Source organism: Manacus vitellinus, unplaced genomic scaffold (genome assembly GCF_001715985.3).
Source record: "Manacus vitellinus isolate BGI_N305 unplaced genomic scaffold, ASM171598v3 scaffold_28_pilon, whole genome shotgun sequence".
NCBI lineage: Eukaryota > Metazoa > Chordata > Aves > Passeriformes > Pipridae > Manacus > Manacus vitellinus.
Window position 1 is genome coordinate 7,065,204 of NW_021940122.1, and position 17,769 is coordinate 7,082,972.

A 17,769-nucleotide genomic window follows, 5' to 3' on the forward strand; every position below is an offset into this window, starting at 1 on the left:
CCTTATCTGCTTTACTGCATGGCTGCTTATAAAGGAGTCTCATTTCAAAGGAAAGCCAAACCACCACAAAATGTTTTCATTACAAAGCAAAGACCATGGTTTTGGGCTGTTGCCTTTCCTAGGAATAAAATGTAAAAAAAGAGAAGTGCAACATATATATGGGGAATTCAGCATCTTTTTTTCATTTAGGCACAAAGGTGAGTACATCATTGTGCCCGTGCACGAAATGACCCAAGGGCACTTAGTCCTAGGGCCTTGACCTTCTCTCACTCATGGCAGTGCAATTTGGGAAGTTGCCTGAAGAGATATTATGTTGTATGTGTCTAGAAATGGGAAAATAGTTAGCAACATAAGGCCTTTTCAATGCACCAAGCTCTTTTTAGTTGCTCTATAGGAATCCTACTTCTTGGATATTCTTTTTTTGAAAATAACTTTTCTTTAAAAAAAAATAATGTGGAAGACTTTGCAAATGGCAAAGTGTTTGCACACCAGCTTGCTAACTGAGATGGGTGATCAGCAGTCAGTTATGTGGGATTGTTGCTGACTTCCATTCAAATACTCCATAAACAAGAAAGAGGGCATAATGTCTCCAAGACAAAAGAGGTTGGTAGCATATAAAGATACCAGCTTCCCTGTGAACTCATGGTCAGACAAGTATTGGGGAAGATGGCAAATGCCATCTCTACCAGTGAGTAGCAAACAGATGGCATTTCAAACAAAGATACACCTGTGTTTTTTAGCAAACTCAGTATTTGCAAGGTCTTCTCTGAGAGGCTTTATCTAGCTCTGAGTTTATCTGTACTTACATCCAAGAGGAATTCCACCAAGACATCTGTGGCCAGTTCCCCATCAAATTCGATCAACCGCTCATCCTTAAAGACATAGAGACTTCCCTCTTCAAGCAAGCCTGAAAGAAGGAGACAGGAAATATAACGTGGTTAATGTGTCACTAAAAGCATTTTTACTGCAGAGTATCTTGCTTGTTATTCCAATAATGCTGTCTGGGAAAATGCAGTTGCCAGTTAACTGTGTTGGTCTACTTAGAAACAACCTGAGCAATCTCCTGACTGATGGCACAGGGACAGACCTCAGCCAGAACTGGGGCTAACTTCTTCCCAAATGTTGAACTTTTCATTCAGGTCACGGTTTGGCCTCATCTGGAAAAATTCTGTACCAGGAACTTTTTTTATCTTGGCTATCTATCTTACAGTATATACTGGGCTCTAACTGGCAGCTCAGACTTTAACAACCTGTCACCATGGAAAGTGGATTTTCCTGAGGGTTGTGCTCACTGTCTGGAGAAGGCTGGACTGTATGAACATCAACAGTGATCTAGAAGTGAGCTTCAAACTGTCTGAGGCTTATCTGGCCTTGGCAAAAGGGTTAGAAACCAATGGGAGAGATGGCACAGACAGCAGGAGGCAGATGTGAATGCAATATCACTGCACTGAGGACTGAGTGCCACTGCACTTCATTGGAGGCTCCAAAATCAGCAGCATTGGCCTCCTGTAATGTAGGACAGCAGAGTACCACAGGTCAAGGTGGTTGGTAGTTTGTTTCTTCTCAGAGGAGCAGAAGCTCTTGTCTTTAGTTGAGCTCCCACTACCTCACACAACCTCTAATTTAGGAAAGAAAATTACAGTCTGGTATGTCTAAACAGTCTCTGACATTAAGCCTAGTGGTATATTTGTGTGCTGTTTTATTTATGTGCCATAGTATTTCCATATTGTTTTGTGGGCTAAAATATGAAAGGATTGTCAGTCCCTGTAATGCAGCTGTGTCCAGGCTTGGGCAGTGCAGCACCTTTAGAACAAGTTTCCTCTTTTGCTCTGGGGAGCAAACCAGAACAGTTTGGCACCTGGCTGCCAAACCATTGCAAGGCTGTGGCTCCCCCTTTTGTTGGCAGAGGTCACCCTGCTGTGGGGCTGGTGACATTTGGGGACCTATGTTATTTCCCTGTATGTTCTGATTCTGGCCCACTGTATCAGTTATGTCTCTATGTAGGAAAAGCATGAAGTTACTCCATAGCATCTATTTACTGTTCCTGCACAACAAGCTGTGAGCTTATACCTTGTCATCATTACAGCATGAGTTGCCTTTCTTTTTCACTTGATTCGGTTTGGTTTTGGTACTCTCAGACAACAAGGTTTTTGCTGAAAGAGTCTTTCTGGGTTCATTCCTCTCATCCTCACCCCTACCCCTCTACTTGATCCTGCCCTTGGTGAGGTGGGTAGGTGGTCAGTGTGCAAGTGCCACCAACATCCTCCCTATCCTGGTAACAAGGATTTGGCTGCCCTCTATGGGGCTGGCTGTTCGACAACACTCCCACAGCCTCTCCAAGCTATTCCAGAAATGTCAGACATGGGACTCACCTAATTTTTTGGCAAGTTTGGCATCCTTCTTGGAGTCCACCATCCCAAAACCGATGCTTCTGGGCTCCAGGACCTGAGCTGCCAGCTGTGGGAGGAATCAGAGAGCCCAACATTAGCAGCATTGACACCACAGGGTAGCTAAAGGGCATCACGCCCCACTAGCATGGCATGACAGACACAAATGACCCATATTCTGCTTTTGAACAGCGCCAGTGAGTGGGATGTGTCACATGCTGCCTCTCTGCTGAGATAACCAGAGGTCACAAGGGTTGGGTTTCTTCCCATTGTGTTGCAGCAGGGATTTGCTGGCACTACCACAGGCTGTTCGCAGCTGTTTGAGACTGGCATTGGGAGAGGGCTCCTGACTGAATCAGAGACGCTAAAGCAGTGGGCATGGCTGGAAGAAAAAGACCCGTGCTACTGACACAAAGCAAAAACTGTTTCCTCCTTGGTGCCTTATTGGCCTCCTTCAGGGGAGTGCAATGTGGGGGCACTACTAACATTTTAACTCTTGAAGTGCATGGTGCCAGGTAACAGTGGATGCAAACTGGATGGGATGCAGGATACTACAGCATCATGTTTCTTTCATGCATGCAATGGGGTGGCCAAAACAGGCTCACTGTCCTATGAAATAATTGAAGTCATGTCTCCTGTCCAGGCTTCAGTAGCCCCCCAGATCCTGGTCCCCTCTTTTCGCTAAAGAAATGCATCTAATCCCAGCCATACTCGTATTTACCTCTCACAACTTCTCTAAACCACTGCCCCCTGTTCCCACCATTTTTGACGAAGGGGCCTCTTGAAGATATCGAGTTCCTGCCTGTTTTGTGAAAATAGATATGTGAGGAAAGGAGAGAAGCTCTGCAAGGGCCCCATGGTGGGAGCAGCCCCGGGTGAGACCCTGTGAATTCCAGATAGGCTCCTAGAGATGCAGTGACCCTGGAAAATGGGTCCACTTAAGCACCAGGTGACTGACAGCCCCACTGCAAACATGCTACAGACCATACAAGGTGATAATGATGCTCTGAGACCACCAAGCAGCTGTAAGAGCCTCTTCCTGCTCCCTCTCCCTTCCTGATCCATGAATGCCTTGGTCTTCTTGCTATTCCTCCTCCCAACCCCGTTGGAGAGTGGGGGATGATGCAGATGAGGGGTCAGGGGTCTCTGGGATAGGAATGTCCCTATTAGGGCACAGCTGCCAGTGCTCGGCGGTAGGAGAGGGGCAGATGAAAAGCCATGACCAGAGATATAGAGGGCTGATTTATGAGGAAGCCCCCCTGCCCGACCCATTTTAGTGCCTGCCCCAGAGTCAAAGCCAGTTTGAATGTCACCCAGTGGCGCTGCCACCGCAGCCGTGCGGCCCCGTGGCTCCCCTACTATAAATAGCTTCTGCCTGTGCCCGGCCACTGTGAAAGTGAGCAGCAATTAAAGGTGTTGGGGACCAAAAGTGGTGGGGCAGCTACCTCGCCTGTGCAGTGGGGCGTCATGGGGCCGGCCAGCTCCCTGTGCTGTCAGCACCCAGCCTGTCCCCAAAATTCTGGAGGATGGTGACAGACACCCTGATGATCAGGTCTCAGGACCTTGCTTGAGCAAAGGGGAATGATGAAGAATGTGGTTCTTTCCTTCCTTCCAACAAATATGCATCCCCAGGCCTGTTCCAAACCCAAAGCCCTCCAGGAGGACATAGTCTACACCAACCCCCACAGCAACACTGCAGCCTTGAACCCCCTGTGGCTATCTGTCCTGTTGTCCTTAAGGGGACACCATGTGAAGCAAAAGGGGTGCTTCTGTTACACAGGAAACAGGCATCTCAATGCTCTTTCCTTGCTCTTTGCCAGTGCTTTAAAACAAAGGTAAGGCTGCACGTTCGGGGCCTGTGCCATGGACACTGCCTGAATGGGGCAGAGCACTGATTCATGTTTGCATATCCAATGATGAGGCATCTGAGCACTAGTTTGACTGGTCTGGCATCCCATCTCCTGGCTCAGACCACGGCTGTACATCTCGGAACACCTGAGAGCAGTTGGCACCCAATATTGCTGTGAGAGATGGACACCTCTTGTGAACTCTCTAGACATCTCCAAGCAAGATGGTGAGAGAAGATCCCCCATAATGGGTCTTTCCTGGACAAGGGGATGGAGCCTGTAGGATCATCAGCTTTCTGGGACATTTTCAGCATGCTTGTTGGCAGTTGTGCATACCGGCAAGAGGTTCCTCAGAGTCAATGCTTGAAGCTCTGGCTGCTCTGTGACCAGAGGTAAAACACAGAAAGCCCAAGGGAAGAAGACTTGTTCAGTCATGTCCACTCCAGCTGATACTTATCTAGCTACTCAGAGTTATGTGAGCCATGTGCCAGACAAAGTCAGGGCAGTTTAAGCCCAATAGTTCTTGACCCCTGCACACAGAAGATGGTTAAGGTTTCTTGTGGGTGTTTGAAGAAGGTCAGAAAAGCTGCAACACCTGCTACAAACAAGTGGTTGGGTTGACTGCAAGAGAGGAGGCATTGATCAGGAGTCATGTATGTCAGTATGCAGCTCACACGAGGTAAGTCTGGAGAGGTGTGGGTGTAGCCACGTAGCTGTGAGCATGGGATCTTGCTGGGAAAGAGTAAATGTGTCAAGAAAACATGGGTGATGTGATGAAAGCCCCTTTGTATGAGACTCTGAGAGTGCTCAGTGGTCAAAAATGGCCACAGTAACGCTGGAGGTGTGCCCGTTGGTGTGACAGGGCTTGTGTGACTGTGTCTAGCAAGACTGTCTCTTGGAGGTGTATGTATTGTGGATATGAATGTTTACAGATGTCCCTCTGAAGAGGCTCATCCCGAGAGAAGATGTGTAACGGTGTGTGCATGTGTACAGGGTGTATGTGTGCCTGTGGGTTATGTTTGTATGAGGGGACAGAGCTGGGAGCCAAGCAGGCACCCTGGCTCCTCTGCTGAGACCTTCATGCTAATGAGACAATGAGGAAAGCAGTACAGCCTGTGCTCATCCTCAGAGCAGCGTCTCACAACAGGGAACTCTTTGTGTAACATGAGACTCTCTTTAGCTCTTTCTACTGTGGCAGTTCCTGGGGGCAGGAGACCTTTGCAGGGTGTCAGTACCTATGTGGTGGCTTTTGAAAGTGCCAGCTATGCAGGGCCTTGCTTTCCCTGCTTTCCACTGCAGCAGGTGAGTCTGACCAGTGCGTAGGTGAAGATATGTTCCCACACCTATACTTCAATCCCATATGGCAGCAAAACATGGAGTATGCCAGAGGCACAGCAGTTTGGCTAGTTGCCCCCTACTCATTACAGTATCAAGCATTTATATATCCCCTTACAGTATTTTCTGATTCCATAATGCTAGTGGGGATTTGAATGCAGATAATGTTTCTAATCTTGACAATCCTCTTGGCTCAGGACCTTGGGTCAGAGGCAACTGTAATCTAAGAACACAGCCCCTCCTCCTTCCACTCCTCCTCCTCATGCTTTTAAATTCATATTGCTTGAAGTCTTGGCCAGCCAGAGGCCTTGCCTTTGTGTCAACCTCTATAGTGAGTAATTTAGCTTCAACAGCTGCGTAGGGAGATGGAGGGTATAAACTGCCCTGGAAGAACTGGACCTACTGATCATGCAATCCCTGAGGTAGAGCAAGAGATTTGGGCAAGCTGAGTTGGCTGAGAGGATGAGCAAAGAGCCCAGTATCTTGTAAGCTCACATCTCATGCACATTTTCCAGCCTTCCTCTCATGTGCATGAAGCCTTTGCAATGCATACTTTCTAACCACAGGATCACAAACTCTGTTCTGTGCAGCCTTCGGAAAAGGAGGTGTGAGTTTGGGTGCACTCCTCCTTTCTTCCACATGGCTCAGGTAATAGGCATACTTGAATTTAGGTAAGCATGAGGGAGTGCATGACCCTCTGGGATGTGCGAGACATGCCAGCCCAAAGTGAAGCTTGAGTACCACCGAGTAAGCAAGAACCACCTCATCTTGTATGGTGTCAGCAGTAACAGGCACTCTGAATAATGGGTGTGGAAAGACACAGCTCCCTGCCGAACATCTCAGCTTCACACCCACTGTACCTATCTGAACTTAGGTGTGATGCTGGGAAGCTTTTGAGATTTAAGAAGTTGCACAGGGTCATTCTAAAATCCCAGGTAATACAGCAGTAGAAATATCACTGTCTGCCTGACCATGCTCCTATTCCAGCTGCAGACAACACTGATTGTGCCAAACCTTGCATTTAGTGTCAGTTTTGCTGCTAAATGGCAGACAAAATCCAGCAGAGAGGGTTACAAATGGGGGTGGAAGGGGTGGCTGTCTCAGCATGGTCAGATTTCTTTGTGAAGTGACATTATGGCATTCTGGTCTGGATTTTCTTCCCACTTCTCTAGCACTGAGCTCCCACAGACAGTAAGGCTCAACTTTCTTAGCTGCTCAGGCTGGGAGACAGGTGTCTGGGGCGTTTGGGTAACTGAAAGCCATTGTAAGTAAAATTCTCTTACACACGGGGAGCTTTCTGTTTCCCTATCTAGCAGTGGAGGAAGAACAAAACTCCAGCAATGCAAAGAGAAGAGCAACAGGGGATGATGAGGAAAAGTTCCACAAGCAATCTACACTTCTCTACTACTCTCTTTAAAGCTGCAGTTGATGTTGATGGTCAGAAACTGGTTGATGAAATGATGATGATTTTATATTTCAAAATGTTAGGTTTTTATTTTCAGAATCAGTAGGAGGAGATGGCAAGTGTCTAGGGTATTTCCCCAGAAGTTTTGAATCTTAACGCAGGGCTCATGCCTTCACACTATAGTTGGCTTCTCTTGTTTAAGCCAGTGGACAGTTTCTTGGAGAGCAGAGAGGGTTATTTCTCCTTCCTAATGCTGTGCTGTCTCCTCTAGCATTCCCTTGCATAGCACACTAGGTTCTTCCATAATTCAGGCTGGTAAATTAGAAGTCCTGAAGCATCATGATGATCAAAGAGCAGGGCCAGAAGCCTGCTGAGCAGTTGCCACTAGAGAAGTCACTCTGCTGGCAGTGAGGATTGAAGAAGAATTGTGTGTCCCACCTTCCAACGCATTTCCACCACCTGAACTGCTTGGAGAGGTTGAACCTCCCCTCCTAGGGGTCACTGCTCCTTGGACTAAAAGGCAAGTCCCCATATATGGGACACCCAAAGGTCACTCCCTCAGAGGTGGCTTTCACAGGTAATGCTCCAAAAACACTGCCTTGGAGCTTTAGTTGCTGCACAGCCACTCTGCACAGTTAGACATACGATGTGCTCTTTGGCTGCCTCCCTAAAGGTTTCACATAGCTAGGGCTGTATTTTTATCTGCTCCGGGCATCCCTAATTTTAGCGAGCTGTAAGCCAAAGCGCAGCCCCCTCAGCCACGAACTAACCGAGGCTGATGCCTGTGCCACTGAGCACCCATGGGTGCAGGGGCCACCTGCTGCTGCTCCCAGCCAGTCCTCACTGGTACTACATCACAGATGTTTTGCCAACTCAGCTGTGTAGCTCGTATGCCAAGGACAGACGGGGACGTGTGTGTGTGCACACATGTGCTGCCCCAGGCTGTGGGGTTTGGGATTAGGCTGGAGGCACACCCCCCTAACCTCCCCTTTGGCAAAAGGGAGACTGAAGGTGCAATCTGGGAGCTGTCCCTGAGAAAAGTGAGGCCGTTGCTGCCTTGTTGTCTTTCTGGCCTCAGAAAGATTGCATTGAAACTGACAACTGGATGCGGCTGTGAAACCCATGCAGGGCACAAGCTGGTTCCTTTCATTAGATGCTGGAGGAGGGAAACATGCTTGGTATTCAGCCCATTCACCTACGCAGACCACTGCCCATGTCATTTGTACGCCTCCAGCTCCCAGGAACAAGCTGGATTTCTCCACTTTCTGACCAAGTGGGTGTAAACCAGCACCTCTGAAATCCCGGAGAGTCCAGGATGCTGCAGGCGAGAGCTGGGAGCTCTGGTCCTGCATCTGCAGGAAGGATTAGGGAGGCAGGGCCCTGGGGGAACAGAGGGGTCCTTGAGACAAGAAAACCTTTTACCCAAGGAGTGAGCAGAGAGAAATAAGAACTGAGGAAAGCTTTAAATATACACAGCCCTTTTTGCACAGGGTTCGAGGTGTCAGAGGTCTGCTAGCTGACGGCTGTCTGTCTCCTGCCAGGGCTGGACAGGGTTCCCAGAAAAAGGACGTATCATGTATGGCAGCTGGCCTTCACCGGAGCTGCGTCAGAGAGCACACAGGAATGAGCACCATCAGCACTGCTCAAGAGGGAGCACTGACCCTCCCGGGGCACTGGGGAGGGGAGGAGTGACTGCCTGGGAATTGAGTTCTTCATTGTTGCTGCTTGCTCTATTTCCTTGGGCAAGTTTTTTTTCATGTATGTAGGTAAATCCCAATGTGCGAAGGAGAAAAAAGAAAATAATTTGGACCTTGCTAGGCCTTTCCTAGGCCATGGATTTCTTGCCTGGGTGCCTGTTATTTAGAGACAGAGGCTGCAAAAGGATATCTTTGGTCATCAGACCCATAATCATGTCATTCAATCTCTGTCACAAAGCCGTCAATGTCCATTTAAAACTGGTTAGACTGTTCTCCCCTTGAGCCTTCCTTCTCTGATGATCAGGGACTTTGTAGTTCCAGACTTGTTTTATTCATAGACCATTTGTCCTCAGGCTTTGAGTTTAAATAGCTCTTCTCTCTCTCGGGTGTTTAAAGAGAATTATCATATCCCCTTTCCATTCTCCCTACAAATGATACTCAGGCATGAAGGAAGGGCAGTCACAGGCTTTGATTAGTTTAGTTTTAGATGAAGAGCACTGGCAGACCAAGTTCTGGAATAAGGTCGGGGTGGGCGAGCATGGCATGGCCAACCGTACCCACTCTGCCCTGCAGAGCAACAGCTGCCCCAGCCTGTGGTCAGGATCCTGAGAAATGTCAAGGTCCAGGGTGGAGAACATGAAATGATAACTACAAACACCACAATGTCCACTGACTAGGCAAGTATGAGCTCAAGCAAGCCCTCAGGACAGGCAAAGGAAGAAATTCACCGTTGTGAGAGTGGTGAGACACAAAAACAGGTTGCCCAGAGAAGCTGTGGATGCCCCATTCTTGGAAATGTTCAAGGCCAGGCTGGATGGGGCTTTGAGCAACCTGGTGTGATGACCCACCCTTATTGGGAAGTGACACCTGGTCTAGTGGAAGGTGTCCCTGCCCATGGGCAGGAGGGAACAAGATGATCTCTAAAGCCCCTTCAAATCCAAACCATCCTGTGTTTCTATGAAAGGCACCTCATCGTACAAGAGTGAGACTCTGCCCCCCAGGAACCAGCCCAGCAGGAAGGCACTGGGAAACCTTGCTGGCACTTTTTGGGGAAGCTGACTAGTGTGTCAGGATGGCCAATACCAAAGAGGATGGACTTTTCAACAATTTTCCTCAACTGCATTTCTGAAGGGAGCAGTGACTCAGAAGGAGTCTCCATGCAGCTCAAGATCTTGCATGGAAATGGTCTCAAATTGCACCAGGGGAAGTTTATATTGGATATTAGGAAAATAATAATATTAGGAAAAATTTCTTCACTGAAAGGCTGGTCAAGTCCTGGGACAGTTTGCTCTGGAAAATGGTGGAGTCGCCATCCCTGGAAGTATTTAAAAGACATGTAGTTGTGGCCGTCAGAGGTATGGTTTAGTGGTGGGCTTGGCAGTGCTGGATTAATGGTTGGACTCGATGATCTTAGAGATCTTTTCCAGTCTAAATGATTCTATGACTCTATGGCACCTACAGAGGTTGTCTGCAACAGCTGGACAGTGATAAGAGCTCATTGCTTCAAGGCCAAGGAAGCCTGCAAAGACTAAGCAGACTTGGTCTTGCACTCCGTGAGCAAAGCTAACCCAAGCTGGCAGGGGTCTGCCATGTCTCCAGGGGACATTTGTATTCTTTAGATCCTGGGATTACAGCTAGTCTCTGCTCTAAGATCTGATGTCAGTACAATCCTCTCTCCAATCATAATTTAGCAGATGAGAAAGGTGCCTTTCAAAGCACAGTTATGGCTTTGAAAGTGGTTTCTTATGTTAAATGCTGCTCGTGCAGCCAGTTCAAACTCACTACTGGGAACTGACAGAGGGACTTCAAAGAAAGAAACATGGCAATGATAGGTAATGCAGCCTTGGAAATTATTTCTATCACTGCTATACAGAAAGATCAAGTAACATAGCTGTCCCTGGATGTCAATGTGCCCATCTGTGAAACAGGGAGCTCTCTGTAACTTGTTTTTGTGACTGGCATATCAGTAAGTGAAATCCTCCTGGGTGCTGCTGCTAAAAATCGGTGGTGTGCTGGCTGTTGATGAGTTGAGACCTACTTACATGGCCTCAAAGGGCAAAGTAATTGTTGCACATTTTTTCCTTTTCCTTCCTTCCTTATTTTTTGCATTAGCTTACTTATAGTGGAAGCCACATACCTTTAGTAGCCACATACCTCTTCTCTTACCACTAATCAGACTGGTTTTTGCTAGGGCAGTTCTCCATGAACTTTCAGTCCAGGGTCACTCTTGCACTGAAGAGACTAAAATATCTGGACTTGACGAGCCTCTCTTTTTTAAGGATATTACACATGCACACAGATGGCAAGGGAAGAATGACAGGGGAGCCAAGACTGAGCAAGTTTCAGCAGAGGAAAGAGCTTCACAAGTGCAAAAGGAAAACCCCTAATCCCACTGCTTGTTATTCTTGCTACATGATTCCCTAGAGAGAAAGGCTGGCCCACTGGAAGGCAAAACTCCCTATTTAGGAGATTCAGAGATGAGAAGAAGGGAGAAGGTCTGAGAAGTGGTGGTATGAGACAGGGTAAAGTATGCTAGGGGAGATACAGAGCAGAAGAAAACCAGAACTGGTATTTCTCAGCTTCACTGCTTTGATCTTTTCCTCTCTTGACCCTTCTTCATTAAAACTGAGACCCTTTAGGACAAGTAGCTTTTTCTCTTACTTTCCTGTTAAATAATTATTGTGATTGCTTGGCTGTTTTGCCTTCTTCTTCACTGTGCTCACCTCATGAAGTGTGCAGAGCTCTTGTAAACATTACCACAGACTAGAAATAGCTACTGTTCACTCTGGGACTGCCTGGTTCAACCTCTGCACTGCCCTGTATGAAGGATTTTCCCCGCTCAAGATGTAGGTGCTTTCTAGTAGCCTGTGGAGCAGAGTGGAGTCATAGGAGAAAGGCAAGCAAAGAAGAGTCCTTTAACCTGAGCTATGAAGCAGACTGTGCTCATGATATCTCTGCCCTGTGTTGTCTTAGACCAATCCTTCTCCAACCCTTTTCCACCCTAGGCAGAAAACAGTAGGCATCTCCAATCATTGCTTTGGCTATTATCCTGATAGATTAATCCAACAGCCCCTAGCTTTTCCACTGGGACCTGAGGGGCTGTCACTGCTATCCCTAGAGCTGTTGTCATGCACAAAGGATGACAGAGGAGCTCCTTTTGCTCCCAGAAGGGCTCAGTTGTCCCTGGATCCTGTCCTTACCAGGTGGCACCCAGCAGTGTAGGTGGCAAGAGCTCTCGGGACTGCTTCATGATGATTTCTAGTCTAGAAAGGGACCCTGGGCTGCGTGGGAATCTGGTGATGGTTCCCAGTGCACCTGGGTGCAGGGAACTAAAAACCCCATGTGCTGTGCCAACTGTAATATCAGCCTGATGACATCATCCCTTTTCTGGCGATAGTGGGTGTGGACCCTGAGCTTTGGACAGTGTCAGTCAGTCCTCTAAGCTGGTCTTTTGTTTTGGGAAGGAAATGTTTCCTATCATATCACTTCTCAATCTGCTGTTCACAGTTATAGTTTGGTGAAGTCCTTAAATAAGTGCTTTACTTTACTTACATACTGTCAGGTTTTCGGTTTTATTTCCTAAGTATATGATAGCCTTGTGATTCTTTCCTCTCTCCACTCCAGTCTGTCTGTCAGCTGCCTCCCCTAGTAACTTTATTGGCTATTGGCCCTTTTGAACCAAATTTTCCAGAGTCACTGATGTCATACATAATAAAGCTATTGCAAGTTTTGTGAAGAGCAGGGACTTGGAAGGGAAGAGGCTGAAGTGCCCTGAAAGAAGAAAATGTTGCCATGAGAGTTCAAGCCTCGTAGAACACCAAAGGACTCAGAGAGCCTCATGTGCTCCTCACTCCTGGGAGAGGCCCCAGGTAGATCTTATTACTGATGAGCTACATATTTCAAGGAAATCATGCTGGATCTCTCCTGCTCTTTTCTTGGTGTCTCAGATAATTCTTCAGTTCCTTGTTCTTTGGGATTACTCATTTCTTATAAGGTGCAGGTGGGAGAAACAGAAAGGGTGGACTTTTGGGGGGTTTTCTGGACTTAACATTTATTAAGTCCATTTCCTTCTGTGTGGCCACACACACATGTACATCAGGCAACATGATGTAACAACTCAACCACCCGGCTCAGACCTTTGCTTGGCTCCACACCTGCCTGCGTGTCAGATGGAAGCTTCCAATTACTCCTAACGATGGACACCAGTGCCACTGTATGAAAGTGGGGTTAAGGACATGATGTTTTCCAAGCTGTGGAAGCAGCATGTCTCATTGTAAAACTACAGGAAAATTGTCAGTACAGTAAGGTGGAAAAACATAAGGTGCCCCAGAAAGGAGCATCTTACCATAGGCAGCACCCTGCACTGGGAGCCTTCCAAGCCAGCTAGCAGGGAATAGTCAGGGCTGGAGTATTTAAGTCTTAGATACTTCATTTTAGGTGTAAAGGACCTTCAGCACTCAGAACCATGAACCCTCTACTGAAATTAGATATGTAAAGCCTTCCTGAGTGAACTTTTCCCAGGTTTGGCTGGAACGAGAGCCCTGTCACTGCTCCTGTGCCCACAGAGCAGCTCACTACTCTGAGTATGTGCTCAAATTACAGGAGAGCTGGGTTCAGTTGCTGACTGCTTCCAGGGATACTGATCCCAGGCAGCTCATATCACAGGTGAACATAGCCAAGGAGCCACTGCAGCCATTTCTTTCCTTTTCTCTGTGCTGGTGAACATGCAGTGAAATCCAACAGCTGGATGAGCTCTGGCAGAGAAAGTTGAAAATTACCTCCGTGGCACATTATGGTTTGAGGTGAGGGAGGTGAATGATATCACACGAAAGAGCAGATTACAACCTGGCTTGCCTACTCCTTTCCTGAGTGCTCCCATGGTTGAATTAGTACAGAAACTGTGAGCACTAACACCGTGCTGGGTTGTATCCTGTGCAGGATAGGAGATATTCTATCTTCTCTGTTGCCTTGTGAGACCCCCTCCCCATCTGATTCCCTTGACTGATAAAGGCAAAGAAATGTTCAGTCTGCAGATTGCTCTGTGCTTGGGCTGTCAGACTGCTGCTGTGGCAGTTCCCAGTCCAGGGGAGGGACTGTGAAACTGTGAGACATGCACTGAATCAGCATTGCAAGTGCTTGGGAAATTTTGAGGTCAAAGCCACAAGTGCCAGCTGATGTGTGGCACAGTTAGCTGGTAGATGAGCACTAAGGGACTGAAGCACTGCAATTGTGTAAAGTCTCCTGTGGGTCTAAACCTCTGTCTCTTGCCCAAGGTCACATAAGAAGTCCATGGCAGAGAGGCAGTCAGAAAACAAATAAATCATGAGAGTCCTAAGCTCATGTTTTCAACTGCTGAATCCAAACCTGAAAAACAAAAGTTTTAAGCCAGATTGTATTGAATCCATCACACGCTTGATAGGTCTGATTGCTACCATTGGTTTAGGTGTCATGGGGACTCAAACTGATAGTACACAACAGACCACAGAATCATAGAAACATAGAATGGCTTGGGTTTGAAGGTATCTTAGAGATAATCTAGTTCCAACCTCCCTGTCCCTGACAGGGACACATTCTACTAGACCAGGTTTCCAAGCACCCCATTCAACCTGGCCTTGAATACTTCCAGGGATGGGGCATGCTTCTGTCAGGTTTCTATAAATATGTCCCTAGTAACAGTTTGCCACCTATCAAGCACAAAATAGCTATCCTATTAAATAACAATGGAATTATACCACCAACAATACTCATTTCGGCTGGAGTTCCAGCATAATTTTTTTCTCTTCTTTGCCAAATGTTATTTGATCACTCACCTGCAGAAAGTACCTGTTGCCTGACAAGTGACTAAAATCTTGTTAGTTTTTAAATCTTTCTTTCAGGCAGTCATGAGGCTTGCTGAGGAGGTCAGCAGACCTTGAACTTGACACTGGACTTTTTTGGGTCTGAGTCCTCAGCAAGCATATTTTCTAATTCACATTTGCTATACTTCTAGGGATGCAATGCATTTTCTCTCTGGATCTGATAAATGAAGTTTAAGTGTTTCTTCTGCAATTCGCACTTTCTTTCCAAATGTGTCTTTTAGCTAAGAGGGACTGTTTGCAGGCCTGTGGCAGGAAATAGGCACCTAACAATCCAGGCTTGCAGCTGTATGATTCCCTAGATTACAGCTACACTACAAGAAAAAATACTACTAATCTACATTGCAATTTTTACCATGATTTATTTTACTGAGGATTCGTTCACAAAAGAATTAACAACACTCTTTTTCTAGCACAGAAGTGAATGGTTGCATTAGCAAGCAGGTATAGACTGATTCCAAGCAGGCAACTAAGTGTCAGAAAAACAAAAAGGGATTTAATGCTGCACCAATGGGGAGATTTTGAGATGGGGAGCTAGGACGCCCGTGTGCTGCACGGCTTGATAAGGCTTCTTGGCAGATTTCTCCTAGTGGGATAAAAAGTGGGACTGAATCCAGAATAAGAGTGGGATACTGGCTTACACAGAATGAGGAAGGATCGAAAAATTTCAAGCTATGTACTCAGGTTTGTGCTGAGATTCGAGAAAGCTCAGCTGAGCTCAGTTCATGTTGCTGAGGTTTGCAAGGTTACTCGCTATTGCCTGGGTTTCTGACACACAATCCAGAAAGACTATTTCCCAGCAAACAACTGAGAAGAGCACAAAAGAGGCTTTTTTTCTGGGCTTTCCAGAATTCAGGTAGGGGCTAACTCAAATGCAAGTAAACAAACACAGACTTTTGGGTGCTCAGCCTCCCCTGCATGAGACCGTTTGACTGTCCTGTCCTGTGGCTCCTCTCCACAGCTCTGACCAGAGCTGTGATACTGATCCCGACTGGGACATGCAGCAGCACTTACCTCCAGGACCATCTCTATCATCTGGAATTGCTTTTGGGAGACCTTGTCAGAACTCACAGGCTCATGGAAGAGCAGGCAGAGCATGTCATACTTCTTCAGAGCCTGCTTGTAGTTCTTCTCGTTCAGGTCGATCACTCTGTCTTTCCCATCGTAAGTGGGGAAGTTCAGTCCCTCTTCTGCCTTGCAGCAGAAAAGCAGGTAAAAACCTGCCAGGATCCAGCAAGTTGCCTTCATAAGGGTGCCCTTGGAGTGCAGCAAAGGGTGGGTAAATATCCCTCTCTTTCTTGATTTGGGAAGAGGGGGAGACCAAGGCTTCAGGTGAAGTTTGAACTGAGTTTCTCTTTCTGCTGCCTTCCTGGTGATCAGCCCAAACGCTGCAAGGCTGGTGGGGAGCAGCAAACTTTGCTGTCCTGGACTCACAACAAAGAGAGAGACAGACAGGAGAAGCTGTGAGGCCAAGCCCTGGATACCTTACATAGCTGTGTCCAGCTCCCGTGTCATTAGGAACTCCATTTTTAGGAAGCAGTTGTTTCAGGCTAAAAATAAACCCTGCAATGAATAAAAAGGACAGATATGACACTATTGAGGGACTTGCTGGCACTCTGCATCATCTGAGAGAGAGGGAATGAGCAAGAGGGAGGGAGTGGAAGATGACAGTCCTGGGAATATGCAGGGAGGGTTTGTGAAGGGACAGACCTCACTTATACAGGGAACCAAGGCACACTTGTCCTACTAGGACTTGACAAAAATAGAAGGTATTTACTGCAATGTATAATAAGGGTATCTCTCTTTGCATCCCTTTGGGCATCACAGTGATTAGGCTTTTGATAACAGATCTTGGGTTAAACAGTTTCATGAAGAGCCTTCTCTGCACCACTGAAGGAAAAGTCCTGTTTCCTCAGCAGCAAAGGAGGTGAGCACTCCTGGGACTCCCTCCTCCTCCTGCCTGGGGCACCGTCCCGTAGCTGCTGGCTGACATTCAAGCTGTTTTCTGAAGCACATTCTCTGCTTTCGGGGCAGTAGGAGAATTGCTCGCCCTTGGATCTGTAATCTCAAAGCAGAGGGAAGTTTGTGTTGCAACCTCTCATGCCCACAGCACTCACCAAGTCCCACACATTGCTGGCAAGTGGTTAAAACCTAATCGTACTAAGGGGGATGAAGGGTGGGAAGCGAGTGCCTAGGCCAGCATCCAGGACAGGAGACAGGGCTCTCCTCAAGAGGATAGTCCGATGCCACCATCACCAGCAACCTTCCTTTCTGTTGGACCGGAGTGGGTTTTTCATGTAAACCTGTTGCATTTCTGTTGCAAGTTGTTCTGCATATTCCTTCCTCATCATGTCCCGGGAATGATGATCAGTTCCTCCTTTCCTAGGAGCTTGGCACCAGTTGCTGCTTTGCTGTATCACCTGCATAACGCTGCCGGGGGAGAGTGGTTCTGTGGCACAGCATCTCAGCTCTTCCCCTCCTCTGACCAGAGTGTCACCTCTGCCCCATGACTGGCAGCGACAGGCAGGTGGAGGCAGGCCAGCTGGCCACAGGCCAGCACCAGGGCTGGCGTGGATCCGCTGGAGAAGGCATGCTGAGGGGCTGGCAGAGAAGAGCTTGACAGGGGGCACGGCTCCCTCCCCCTGCCAAAGTGATGTGCAGACAAGTGACCTTATCAGGCCTCCTCCTTGCATGCTGCTCCATCACAGCCTTGCTCTATCCACACCGGGAAAGGGATGACATCTCTTCTTGGTGCAGCTGTTCCCATTTAATTGTATGTCCGGGATTATTTCAATATTTGGGGCAAAAGGCGAGCATTACTTAGCTATTACAGAATCAAAGAATCATTTAGGCTGTAAAAGACCAATAAGTCCAGCCATTAACCTAACACTGCCAAGTCCACCACTAATCCATGTCCTAAGCATCACATCTACACATCTTTTAAATACCTCCAGGGATGGTGACCAAAACATTTCCCTGAGCAGATTATACTTACCTCCTGAGTAATTTAGGAACACACATCCCCCTCAGCTTTCACTTCCAACCTGAACAGCCCACAACATACTAACTGAAACTCTGTGGGCAACAGTTTTCAAATCTGTCTTGTTTCCAAAGTCTTCTCTTACTTCTGCTCATGCTTTTTCAGAAGTTCAATGTTTGCTGGCAACTTAAACTACTAATGATGAAACCTGAGGAATCAGGGTAAAAGCCAAAGGCAGACAGCCTCCAAAGTACACTTCCTAC

General features: G+C 47.3%; 1 protein-coding gene across 1 annotated transcript in view; it reads right to left on the reverse strand.

Annotated features, from left to right (window-relative positions):
* CASQ2 (calsequestrin 2) overlaps nt 1-15,962 on the reverse strand; it is a 32,399-nt gene extending 16,437 nt beyond the window's left edge. The window contains exons 1-3 of the mRNA XM_008922525.2: nt 15,541-15,962; nt 2,373-2,457; nt 807-907 (exon numbers count right to left, since the gene is read on the reverse strand). Coding sequence (XP_008920773.1) covers nt 807-907; nt 2,373-2,457; nt 15,541-15,774 — 420 coding nt within the window. The 5' untranslated portion in view covers nt 15,775-15,962. The remainder of the gene's footprint in view (nt 1-806; nt 908-2,372; nt 2,458-15,540) is intronic.
* Nucleotides 15,963-17,769: the final 1,807 nt, after the last annotated feature.